Source organism: Nannobrachium achirus (assembly GCF_963921795.1).
Source record: "Nannobrachium achirus genome assembly, chromosome: 13".
NCBI lineage: Eukaryota > Metazoa > Chordata > Actinopteri > Myctophiformes > Myctophidae > Nannobrachium > Nannobrachium achirus.
In genome coordinates this window covers 29,602,000-29,615,287 of record NC_137833.1, presented here as the reverse complement: position 1 = coordinate 29,615,287, position 13,288 = coordinate 29,602,000, and the positions used below count along the sequence as shown (strand labels likewise).

Below are 13,288 nucleotides of genomic sequence, written 5' to 3'. Positions count from 1 at the left end.
ATGTATGGTAGACATAAAGTATGGCTGAGATTTCAGTTCCTTTTTTTTAATGATTTGTGGTTTGTCTGTAAGACAATCTTTCCAAGTTCCCTTTCTTCTCCATAGAAAAACTGGTTGACTGATGGCACGTCAGGGCACTGTCAGGCCTGATAAACACCCTAGCTCTGACTGGTTGTTGCAGACCCCCACTGTCTCCTTGCACTACAAGGTAAGGTCCTTTATATGTCAGTAAGTAAATGTGTGTTTATTTAAATTCATTTGGCTGTTTTAACAACTTTCCAATGTCAATCATACACAGGGTTGTGCCTTTGGCTGATACAACCTTAAAATACTGTACACTCACTGCCTACAGATAAATGAAAAACTTGCTCACAGGATACAAATAAAACACCTATAGTATAATCTAAGTTGATACATTTATATTCATGTTCAAAGGTTCAAGGGGTACTTTATTGTTACATCTTTTGTACAGGTACAGTTTTTTTTTTTTTTTTTTTTTTTTTTTATCATCTACTCAGGCTTTTGTGAACACCCCAGAATTGTTTTATGTTGCTCGAATTTAGTCTTTAGATATTTGATATCTAAATACTAAATACACCTTATTAGAGAGGCCAAGCCTTCCGTTAAAAAAAGAAAGAAAAAAAAGTATGCCTATCAATACTGCAACATAGAATTAACAGTTTACTTGAGGAAAAGTACAAAAGTATTGGCATAAAATGTATTTAGTTGTAAAATACTAAAAGTAGGTCAGTTTGCAGAATGTCCCAGTTCAAAATGTATAAACATCATTTTCATTCATTTCATGAATTTCAGACACGCCCCTTCCTATACAAACAATCCCATTGTAACTTCAAACTCCATTTTAACCATGTTAGATTAATCGAAAACACCCATACTTTGTTCTGTTGACTCATACTGCTCTCCTAATACATGAGGGGGGCGTGTTCTTTCAATTACTTTTTTCATTTATTTGTACTTTTGAGGGGAAAATAAAAATATATATAAAAAATAAATAAGTAATTAAAAAAACACATCCCCCTCACGACAATATCAGTCACCAGAAACAAGGAAGGGTGTTTTCGATGAATCTATAGCCCATTTTCCACTGGCCCAACTCCACACCACTCCACACCACACCGCCCACTTGTGCCAGGTTTTCCACTACAAGGACCTGGGTAGAGTGGTGTGAAAGTGGTACTAAACAGGGTACTAAAAAGTATCCACTCTAGAGTAGGTCTGAGCTAGGCCAAACAGGGCCAAACACTTCATAATGACTGATCACTCACTGACTTTTCATTTAGACCACCAGGATATAGTTGTAATACATGATAATAGATTCTATTGTGTTATAACCACTATTATAATCTATTATAGTGTATTTTAATTATCATAGTAATACATTAATACTTTATAATGTATTATAATCATAGTTATAATCCATTACAGTGCATTATAATTAGGATAGTTGTAATACAAATTTATATTGTATTATAATTAAAGTTAAAAGGGTCAATTTGTTTCTTACCAATAGGGGTACTTTTTTGTAATGGAAAATGTACCTGTATATATTTTTATGTGGTGCGGTGTGGTGTGGTGTGGTGTAGTGTGGTGTGGTGTGGTGCTAAAACTGCAGTCGAAAAGGGGCTTATCATGGTTATTGATAGGACATGGTTTATTGATAAGGCTGACAGGACATGGGCAGAGAGATGGGGAGTGACACGCAGCAAAGGTCGTCGGTGAACGGGACTCGAACCAAAGCGCTGTCATGCATTAGAGCCTATATGTGGTATGCGGCTGGACCGCTAGGCCAATGGGCGCCCGGATAATATATATTTGTATTGAATATAAAATGAGCAATGCATTTATTTTGGTTTGGTGATGAATTGTATCTGCTTTTAGCATGTTAGTTCTCTTTATCAATAGGATTCCCCAGTACATAAAAGTAGATCAAAAACGACACGTGGTAGCTGGGGTGGTGGAGGGTGAGCAGCAGCTTTAAAGTGGCAGCAGCAAGCATCAGAAATACAACAGTTGGCAGCAGCAAAAGGCAAGCAAGGAATGAACAATGCAACTTCCCTATTTAAAGAAGGGCGTTCTGTTATGAAGTGAGTATGTGATTGGTTCAGAATAGAAGCATGGAGCTGACTGGTGGTCGGCCAGTAACAACTGCACTGAGTTCCCTGACAGAACTTGCTCTGCACTTGTCTGTACCAAGCACAACACTCATGCTCGTTCAGGCATGCATTTCATTGTGGATTTTTGGGGAGGGGGCTGACTCACTATAGTGTCAGTCATAAACAAGGCAGTAAACACTTGCTATTCACAGTTTCATGACCAAGCCTTCCTCTGTACTATTAGTTGAGACATAACCACCTCTGAGCCATCGTGTAAAAACTGAGAATAGATCTTGGAGACAGTCCAAATACTCATGGTTGTCGTCAGTGTCATTTACGTGATTCAGAAGTATCAAAGTTATGAGAAAGAATCACCAGAAAATGTTTGAGTTTATGATGTTTTCCTCCATGAATTCTCATCAAATACGATTACCAGCCAATTCCTTGATTTTAATAAGATCATGAACAAGTTATTACACAACTATTGTTTATTACACTGTGAAAGTCCATTTTAGCTTTGCTTCCACTACTTGTATAACCCATTTACCTTCTAAGAAGTTAGACGGGTGTTATTCGCCCCATTTCTGTTTGTCTATCTGTTTGTCTCCTGGTAAAATAACTTGAGAACGAATGATGGGACTGAAAGGCTGCACATAATTTTAATTTCTTTCTAAGGAGGATTTGATTCCCTGCACCACAAAAGCCACAAAGCAAGTGAAGTGTACATTGCTTTATACAGTACTTCTTTTTCTTGTGTGTTCTTCTTAATAATGTTTGATAAAGCAAGCACTAATGACTAATGAGGTAGTACACAGCCAGCTATAACAGTATAGGTGACACACCTGACTGAACCAGTTATGAGCTTAGGTTTGACAGATGACGGATGACCTGATGAAGATCAACAGGATCAAAACGTTGTCAGCCAAATAGCCAAATCTTATTGTAGTCTACCTCAGTGCGCAGGCTCTATCCTTTTGTGAAATGAAGACTCTTTAGCCCAGCACCCAGTCACCCACCAGTCGATGTGTGTTACCCAAGTTCCCTTTCAAGCTTATGTTTGACATTCAGAATTAATGTGGGGTCTTTTTTGTACTTGTGCTTACACAACAACACCAGGGCTACAGTATCTGTGCACACTGTGTACCGTGTCTGTTAATCTAGAATGCTCTGAAGCTCATAGCCTGGGGACATCTACTGTGTTGTTTCTGCAATATCTTGATTAACCTTATTTGTGCTTAAGTCTGCAAACGGTTGCTTCATGATCCCCCTCCCTTTCACAACTCCCAGAGGTATCCTTCTAACCCTATTACATACTCTATTGACACTAGTGAAAAACCTGTTCAATATTATTTTTTAATAAGTACTGACCAACAATTTTCTTCGCACTGACTTACAACAGTGAGTGCGCACATGCACACACACACACACACACACACACACACACACACACACACACACACACACACACACACACACTCACACTCACACACACACACACACACACACACGCATGCACACGCACGCACGCACGCACGCACACACACACACACACACACACACACACACACACACACACACACACACACACACACACACACACATATATACACAGTGACACTCAATGAAAGAGGAGCTTCAGGTCTATTGCTTTTAGGCGTGGTCTAGTAGTCTGTAATCCTACTGTGGTCAGGGCCATCAATGGTAGATTTGCTTAGGGTTACAGTTTTCTGCTCGGTTTGCTTCACCTGTCCACCAGACACCCCACCCTGTCTACACACCCATCCCCCTGTCCTGTCACCTGAGCTGGCTAAAAAGGAGCAGGAGCATCGGTGGAGACAAACAAAGGACTGAGGAAGTCAGGCTGGCTGTTCAGGCATTAGTGAGCAAGGAGGAAAGAACACAATACATAGCAGAACTCAGCTCACAGACAGGGAACTCGGGTCCGATAACTACATATATTAAACATTACATTTCAGTGGCTCTTCTAGAGTCAGAAGATGACATCCACAGCAGGACGGCTGGCTCATCAGAAGAAGAGGGCCCAAGGCATCGGAACCAACAAGCAGGCGTTAAAGTTCGCCCAACAGGACTACAAGACTCTGCACCAGCGATGCCTGCAGACTGGACGGCTGTTTGAGGATGATCGCTTCCCAGCGAGTAGCAGATCCCTGGGTTACAAGGAGCTTGGACCATATTCTTCCAAGACGAGGGGTGTGGTTTGGAAAAGACCATCGGTAAGAACGCAATAAGAGCCAAACCACTCAAAAGACAGAGATGCTTTAAAGGTATAAATAATTGTATGAGTTAGTAAGATCCAGGAATAAAGGAGATGGTTCAGACAGCACTGTAGAGGTGGGAAGAGCAATATCACATTCAAGATTATACTTTTTCTTTTTTTCATTCTTTGTAGGAATTGTGTTCCAACCCAAAGTTTATTACTGATGGGGCTACGAGGACAGATATTTGCCAAGGTGCCCTGGGTAAGTAAAAGAACAAGATGTATTTATTCATTCGCAAGGTAGTGGTTATTTTTACGGTTCTATACAACACTGATAACAAATCTTTGAATCAAAATTCCAGATGTGAGATTTGTATAATTCTGTGGAATGAATTAATGTGGGAAAACTGAAGAAAAGACATGCTAGTAACATTTGTTTTTGCAACTTTTTAGATTTTTATGTAGTTTGTTAATGTTTTGTGTAATTACAAAAATGTTCAGTCATACAAAAACAAAACCTGTGCAAGTCTGTGTATCCTACAACACAAAATGTTTTGATGTGCAATCATGTGTGAATCACCAGGTGACTGCTGGCTTCTGGCTGCCATAGCCTCCCTGACTCTGGACCAGCGGATCCTAGCCCGCGTGGTTCCTCCTGGACAGGGCTTCACTGATGGCTATGCTGGGATATTTCACTTCCAGGTTGAACAAATGCTGTACTAATCTCACTACTGAAGCAAAAAATCATTTTTCATAGTTGGTATACTGTACAATCTACCTTCAGGAAATTATCACAGAGTTCTCCTAAAGAAGTTCAAACGATATCTATCCTCAGTTCTGGCAATATGGTGACTGGGTGGACGTGGTGGTTGATGACCGATTGCCCACCAGAGAAGGGAAGCTGTTGTTTGTTCAATCAGCCGAGGGATCAGAGTTCTGGAGTGCCCTTCTGGAGAAGGCCTATGCAAAGTATGAATCATTTTTTATTTGTTTTTATCAAATGTATTTCTCCATCAAATTCATATACGGTACATGACTTAATAATCTTTACTGCTTCCCAAATAATGGGTCGGGACCCATTTTTAATGGGTCCCTTTATTTTTTGTTTCCTACTTTTTGTTTTTAATTATCATTATTTCAAACATTTTCAAAGAACATTCCCAAAAAAGCAAAACATTTCATGAATTAAAAAACAAATTCAATGATTTTCTTCAGTAATGTCATGAAATAATAGAAAGATCAAAGAAATTCCATAAATTAGAAAGTAAAAGTTTAAGTGAAAACAGCCGATATACAAGCTCACAACTTCGCACCGCGTTGCAAGCTCGTAGATCTGCTATTTTCATTAGTTTGGGCAAACATCTAATTTCTCTTTTGGGTCTTGAGCTAAAATGTTTGGGAACCACTGATGTACTGCAGTTATTTCTGATTCTTCTACTGTCTGTTGGTCTGGCTGACAGGTTGAATGGGAGCTACGAGGCTCTCATAGGTGGCTCCACCATCGAGGGCTTTGAGGACTTCACAGGGGGGATAGCTGAAACGTACCAGTTGTCCAAGGCTCCGGCAAACCTCTTCAAAATCATCAAGAGGGCTCTGGGCCTGGGCTCCCTCCTGGGCTGCTCCATAGACGTATGTCTAGGTTTCTAGTTATTGGTTTCGTCCTCATTGTTTGATATACTGATTGTTCATTTGGTCCTTAAACACACATCACCAATAGGTTAACATGTTTGATCAGGATCCCAAAAAGAATCTCAAGCCCACAGTTAAAGCTGGAGCAGGTGAGCTTCCTCTGCGTACCTTCCTTGGCTGTAGGTGCTCAGCTAACAAAACATAAAAAAGATAATCAAATTTCAACTTGCTCTGACGAAGGCCTTGCGCCAAAACACGCCAGATTAAAAATTAGTCCTCTCTTGGATGTTTATTTGCCGCTTTTTACACTTTTCTTGTTTTGGACTATTTTTGACGGAAGCACACAGTATTTATTTCTTAGGTGCATAATACACCTCATAAAAAAGTATAAATCAATTGTGTGCTGCAGTTTCCCTTTGGGATCAGATCTACAATGTTTTCCTTCTCTGAGAGCACAGGACTCTAGGCTACTGCAATTTCAGCTTCTGTAGGTTTACATTTCTGTCTTGCATCACTTTTCTTTCTCAGATTACCAGCTCCTATGAGACAGAGGCTGTTACATCACGCAAACTTGTCAAAGGACATGCGTACTCCGTCACCGGTGCACAAGAGGTAAATAGTACTGTACAAGGCAGGGTATTGCCCTGTTAACTTCTGATTTTCATGGAATGCAATACAACACACATTGTATACACTGCTATACTCTGTCCCAGGTTCATGTCCACGGCAACCCAGTTCAGTTGGTCCGCATCAGGAACCCTTGGGGTCAGGTGGAGTGGAACGGGCCATGGAGTGATGGGTCAGTTCTCAGTTTATGTCATAATCAACAATATACATCAGCAGCTACTGTTTTGTTGAGTCCCAACTCAAGCAACACCTGTTCATCACAATTAGGTCCAGCGAATGGAACGACGTCTCTGAAGATGAGAAACCCAAGCTGAATCACATCGCTGAGGATGGAGAGTTTTGGTAAATCCATGGCCATTGTGACATTTGAGGTGCAACACAACGTTCTCTGCTAGTATTCAGTTATGGTGAGCTCAGAAGTGTTAAAGGACCTTGTTTCTTGCCCCTTTCCCAAAGGATGTCCTATCAAGACTTCCTCAAGCAGTTCTCTAAACTTGAGATCTGTAACTTGACCCCGGATGCACTGGAGAGTGGCGAGGTGGGACACTGGAACAACTACGAGTTTGATGGAACATGGAAGGTTGGCTCTACTGCAGGAGGTTGCCTCAATCATCAAAGTAGGCATAAGGATATTCTTTTCTTTACTCCGGTCCCCATTTTGTCTGGAGGGCCAAATTGGCATGTGAAGCTTGACCAATCCTCAATTGGTCAAGCATGCAAGGGACATGTACGGGACAGACAAAATTGACCATTCAGATGGGGGGGACATGTACGGTACAGACAAAGCCACACCTTGGAAGCGGCTTTCACCGCTTCAAAAATATCGTATCTAGAAGCTCACATACATCATCTATTTTCCAGACCCACTGAGCGGTGCTCCTGGAACAGGAGCTATAGTGCCAACATCTGTCAAAAACCAAGGGGAAAAACATTTAAAAAAAATGTCCGGGGCTTAAGTAAACTGAAGCGTGGCCTACATCTGGCCTAGATTTGGCCTACATCTTGGCACAAACGGCTCAAAGTGTGTTGTGTTCAAATGTTTGGGGCTTAAGTAAACTGAAGCGTGGCCTACATCTGGCCTAGATATACTGTACCCTACATCTTGGCACAAACGGCTGTTGTGCGCCCAGGGTCCCATTTACCATGCTTCGCAGGGTGAGCTGTGATTGGACACTTGATGAAATTAACTCATTAAAAGCACCGCTCACTTCACACTAGGTGTGATGTTTTTTTTTACATATTTTCACCTATAACATTCCCAGAATATAGGGACACTAAACATTGATTGATGATTTTGCTGAGTATGTACTATTCCACTGTTTCCCATGCAGTGGGTCTGGACCCATTTGTGGGTCACAGACACATTTTTAGGGTCCCTTACTTTTTGGTTTCCTATATTTTGTTTTTAATAAACTTGTTACTGCTATTTTCACTGTGGGCAAACGTCTAATTTCTCTTTTGGGTCTTAAGCTAAAAGTTTTGGGAACCACTGTACTATTATATATGGCTTATACCTGGCAGCTTCAGTTATGTTCCATTTATTATATTGAGGGTTTTATCTTCCTTGTGTTCCAGTCACGTTCGCCTCCAACCCGCAGTTTGTGGTGCGTCTGCAGGATGTGGACGACGACCCTCTGGATGGGGAGGACGGATGTACCATCCTGGTGGGTCTGATGCAGAAGGACCACCGACGGAACAAGAGGCTCGGCCGTGACCTCGAGACCATTGGCTTTACCATCTATCAGGTTTGTAGAGCATTGTTGCACATTTAATATGAGATCCCATTGCGCCTTATATACTTTCTGAATTATAAATAAAAGACCCTAATATATACGTTTCTGTCTTTCCTTCCTGTAGGTTCCAGAACAGGTTTGTAGCCTACTCATCCTGCCTGTTTTGCATGTCGGCACTGCTGAATTTGCTTATTCATTCAACAGTGGTGTAAAGTAACTAAGTACATTTACTTAGGACAGTTTTGAGGTATTTGTACTTTACTTGAGTATTTCCAATTTCCAATACTTTTACTTCTACTCCACTACATCTCAGAGGCAAATATTATACTTTTAACCCACTACAATTAGGCCCCTATATGAAGACTTTAGTTACTAGTTACTTTGTAGGTTTTGATTATCATTACAAAACATACATTAACCACTTCAGCCCCATATACATTTTGGCCATTTGAAAATAGCCAATCTAAATGCTCACAATGTAGATCTGCTATTTTCAAAGGATTTTTAGACATTTCATACATTTGAAAACTTGTGAAATGGGACATTCTGCATACTGAGTGCTTTCTACTTTTGGCACTTCAAGTACATTTTGATACTAATTCTTTTGTACTTTTACTCAAGTACATTTTGAATTCAGGACTCTTACTTCTACTTTTCCACCACTGTCATTCAAATTCTAAATGCAAAATCTAATACTATTACTATTGTGAACAACCACCATTACTTCATGCTGTTGAACATCTTATGATTTGTGAAATGCAATTTGGTGCTTTTAGACCACAGTTATTGAGCTATATTTCCTTCCATCTCCCATGTCCTTCCTTCCTTCCTCTTTTGATTGATTGATTGATTGATTGATTGAATACTTTATTAGAAATTTTGCATAAGAATAGTACAGGACAGTACAGTTCAGATAAGTAAACCAGTTTGCACTGGGGTCCTTTTGTTCTCAATTTTGTACTCACTTCTCTCTTGCAGTACAAGGGTCGCAGCAATGTTCACCTGAGCCCAGATGTGCTGCTGAGGCAGAAGTTCGTGGCTATGAGTACTTTCATCAACATGCGTGAGGTGTGTGACCGCCATAATCTGCCCCCTGGAGAATATGTCATCATCCCTTCAACCTTTCAGCCTCACAGGAAAGGCACCTTCCTTCTCAGGGTCTTCTCAGAGAAGCAGGCTGCCACCAGGTAAGAGAGCCCTGTTCCTGGATAACACGTTGTGCTGTCAAAGGGCAAAACTGTTAGTCTCCACATAATCATAATTGCACACTTAAAAATCAAAGTTGCAAATAATTGCATCAAGATGTGAAACATACTTTTCACTGCTTAACAGACTGAACAACATCTAGTGAATACAGCCATCTAGTGGCCAAAACCTTCACAGTAGTGGTCTGGGAGAAAAAGGCCACAAGGTGTGAATCACACAGCAGAAGTTAGTTTCCCAACATTTATCCCACTTTCTGTATCTGTACCATCAAGTCAGCTTTGGTTCATAATCATTCATTCATACATACATACATTATTACGGTGACTGCAATGTCACATGGAAAGGCAGTTCAAATGTTGAATTGTATTCCCTGCATGCTGTTCCAACATAATGTTCCTAAACAGTCAATTTCCCTTTTTAGTCCAATGGAGGAAGATGTTGATGCTAAAATAGAGGAGGAGGAGGTAGGAAAATCAATTCAATCATAATAACATTCCTTTATATACTCACTGTATATTAACTGTACATTTTTAGAACTTAGGTCTGTCTTGTTCGTGTTTAATCTTTGGTTTCCAATTTTCATTGAATGCAAACGTTATTCTATGTCAAAAATCAGAGGGAACTCAGCCTTCCTGCTCAAATAAAGGTGATGGGGTGTAACAGAATGCATGGTCATGGATCTAATGTTGTATTAACAACATTAGATCTTTAAATCCATCCATCCTGGTGATATTTCGGTGAATATGAAATTCCCCTTGACTCATGTCCCACGCTGAAAAAGATATACTTTCATTTAACAAGTTACATTGCATTTGATATCCAGGCAGAAGTATCTGAGAGTGATGTTGATCCACGATTCAAAGACCTCTTCAAGCAGGTCGCTGGCAATGTAAGTTTTGCAGATGAAAGTAATCATGAACTGACAATAAAGGAATTTAATAAAACATTATTAACCTGGCATGTGGAGCTACAATTGTACAATAATAAATGATGCATTTTTCCCATACAGGATTCCGAAGTATCGGTCTTTGAACTGGTTCAAGTTTTGAATCAAATTGTCTCTAAAAGTAAGTAGAATATTGAGTGCTCCTAATGTATGCCATAGCCTTTACTTTTCATCAACTGGAGAATTAGTGTCATCACTGTCCCCACAACTGTGTCCCCTTCCCAGGGACTGATATCAAAACGGATGGCTTCAGCCTGGAGACAGGTCGTCACATCGTGAACCTGCTGGATGTATCCTCTTTTTAAACTAAACTTTGACAAACCAAATCTTCATTATCATCATTTAGCAAGACTTGCAACCATGTGCAGTTCTGAAATAAGATTTGAGAATAGTTGTGGAACGGTAAATCGTTGTTTTGAAAGGGTGGGATTTTTTACTTTTGTATTTCATTTGTTTAGCCTTATAACAAAACAAATGTTATGTCATCAAAACACCCACAGTATTCAACAAATCACCCAAATTGAAGAAAAAGTTTAATTTATGAAACTTAACATGCTCAAGACTGATGGCAGTGCTAAACTGGGACTGATAGAATTCCACAAGGTTTGGATGAAAATCCAAAAATACCTGGTAGGATATATATATTTTTTTATGTATAGCTTCTAATAAAATGACTTATGTATAGCTTCTAATAAAATGACTGTTGGTTCCATGCACCTTTGTCACTTTTATGATACATACACCTGGATGTTTGTCATTTGCAGGAAATCTTTAAGGGTCATGACTCCGACAGATCTGGAACCATGAGTTCCCATGAAATGAGAGGTGCACTGACAAAAGCAGGTAAAAATACATCACTAATGATGGTATATCAGTCTGATTGAGTCAGTCACTCAACTACAACCCTGGTGTCCCTATTCTTGCGTGTCGTTATAGGCAATTATATAATTAAAAATGTTTTAAAAGCAGTGAGAATAGCAGATCTACAATTTTGTTGGGAGCTAGTAGATGGGCTACTTACTGACAGGGCGTAACCAATCTCACATATAAGTAGAAAAACAATAGGCTATACATTTTGTATTATACAAAACTTACAATGATATATTATTAGTTTCACAAATATGTCGGGAAGACTAAATACTTTTATGGTATACAGTATTTATTAATCAGTGTAATGATGATCTTAATAAGGATGAATCATGTTTTATTAAAAGGTAATTCAAATTTGCTTTATTTGCAATGAGAGCTACTGCTTAATGCAACTAAACAAACCTAGAGGTGCAAACATCTCTTTTTCTGTCTCTATCGATTGTGACCTTTTTGCCCCAAAGTTGATCTTCTTAGGAACACCTGATTGATCACCACTCCCTCCAAATGTCATAAACATCTCTCCATTCATTCACACAACAACAACATACAAATAAACAAACAAAACAAACAGACAATCAAACAGGACTAATTGCAATACTCTGCGGGTAGGATATCATAATTCTATTGCCACACAATTACATGCAATGCTAAATACCACTGTTTGAGATAAAACACTAGATGATCCATGAGGCACAGGTTATTTTCTCTCCTGATATGGATGAGATTTGAACCATGCACTCTGTTCAGTAATCTGTCTGGGCAATCTTACACTAACAAGTGCACCGTGGACAACATGGTCTAAAAATAGAAACAGAGTAACAGAAATTATGAATGCACAGTTGATAGGCTACAGTAGATAGGCTTATGATATGACTCTGTTTTTCTTGTTGGTGGACATGATATACAATATAATAGGCATACAGACTGGATAAGCCAGTTTGGGGACTTCTGCCTGCCCCCTTTGTACACAGACACTATACACAAACAGGCATGGGAGAGGCTGTGTCTTTATTATAAAGCCTACACATATATTTACATCTTACCCTTTTGACTGCTATGAATAGAAGTAATACCATGTCTCTGAAACTTGCCCTGTGCTAATAGACTGTTTTGTAACCTGGGGCCCCCCTGGACTTCCAGAGGGTCTTCAGCTAAATTATTGATATTTAGGAAACAAATGGACTTTCACAGGTCTGTAACTCTGATAGTGTACAAATGGAACAAAATGAACACTTTAAGGGTAAATGTAGTTACATTATTGGAACCAAAAGAACCCTTGAGGGTCCATAGTTCCCTTTTTCAGAGTTAAATTAATAGCTTACAGAGGGTTTTAAAGTAACTGGGTTTAAATGAATAAATAAGCCATATATCAAATGGGGGTTTGTGGCCTATAAAGCATATCAAACTGCATGGTCCTTGAAATGAAATAGGTTGAGATTGTGCTGATTGTGTTATAGGTTTCCAAGTCAACAGTGCTGTGCTGCAGGGGATTGTTGATAAATATGCAGACTCCCGTTATGCCATTGATTTTGACTGCTTTGTTGGGTGCCTCATCCGACTCGAAATGCTCTTCAGTAAGTGTAACCACAACATATCTGGTAATGTAAACATGTATCTTTATAAGTTGATAAATGTGAGTTTGTTGTATGTTTTACTCATACAGAAATGTTCAAAACTCTGGACGAAGATCATTCAGGGAAGATTGAACTAGATATGTCACAGGTGTGTAAAAACAATATATAATCTGCAAGTCAATCTAGTCTATCCAGCTCCTAAGAGCTGTTGGACAAGTTCTCTCGGATTAATATGGATTTGTTCTCATTTACAGTGGCTGTGCCTGGCAATCAACTAAGTCCCAAGAAAGAAAGAGCTCAACTAAAGGAGATGGCTTTTTCAGTCTACAATATCTAGGCCTATAGCCCAGCCTTAACAGAAAGGTTTTTTG

The 13,288-nt window shown here is 39.5% G+C and overlaps 1 protein-coding gene across 1 annotated transcript; it reads left to right on the top strand.

Moving 5' to 3' along the window:
* Window positions 1-105: 105 nt before the first annotated feature.
* LOC308297063 (calpain-2 catalytic subunit-like) lies at window positions 106-13,195 on the top strand (the record flags this gene model as incomplete). The annotated part of the gene is made up of 21 exons (XM_080740454.1): window positions 106-208; window positions 4,091-4,348; window positions 4,525-4,594; window positions 4,916-5,034; window positions 5,168-5,301; window positions 5,793-5,961; window positions 6,490-6,573; window positions 6,675-6,760; window positions 6,856-6,930; window positions 7,045-7,205; window positions 8,164-8,333; window positions 9,300-9,508; window positions 9,949-9,991; window positions 10,357-10,416; window positions 10,537-10,594; window positions 10,699-10,763; window positions 11,035-11,103; window positions 11,238-11,316; window positions 12,801-12,917; window positions 13,007-13,065; window positions 13,172-13,195. Exons 2-21 carry the CDS (start codon window positions 4,112-4,114, stop codon window positions 13,193-13,195), a joined length of 2,088 nt encoding a protein of 695 aa, XP_080596580.1. The 5' UTR covers window positions 106-208; window positions 4,091-4,111.
* Between the last annotated feature and the right edge of the window lie 93 nt (window positions 13,196-13,288).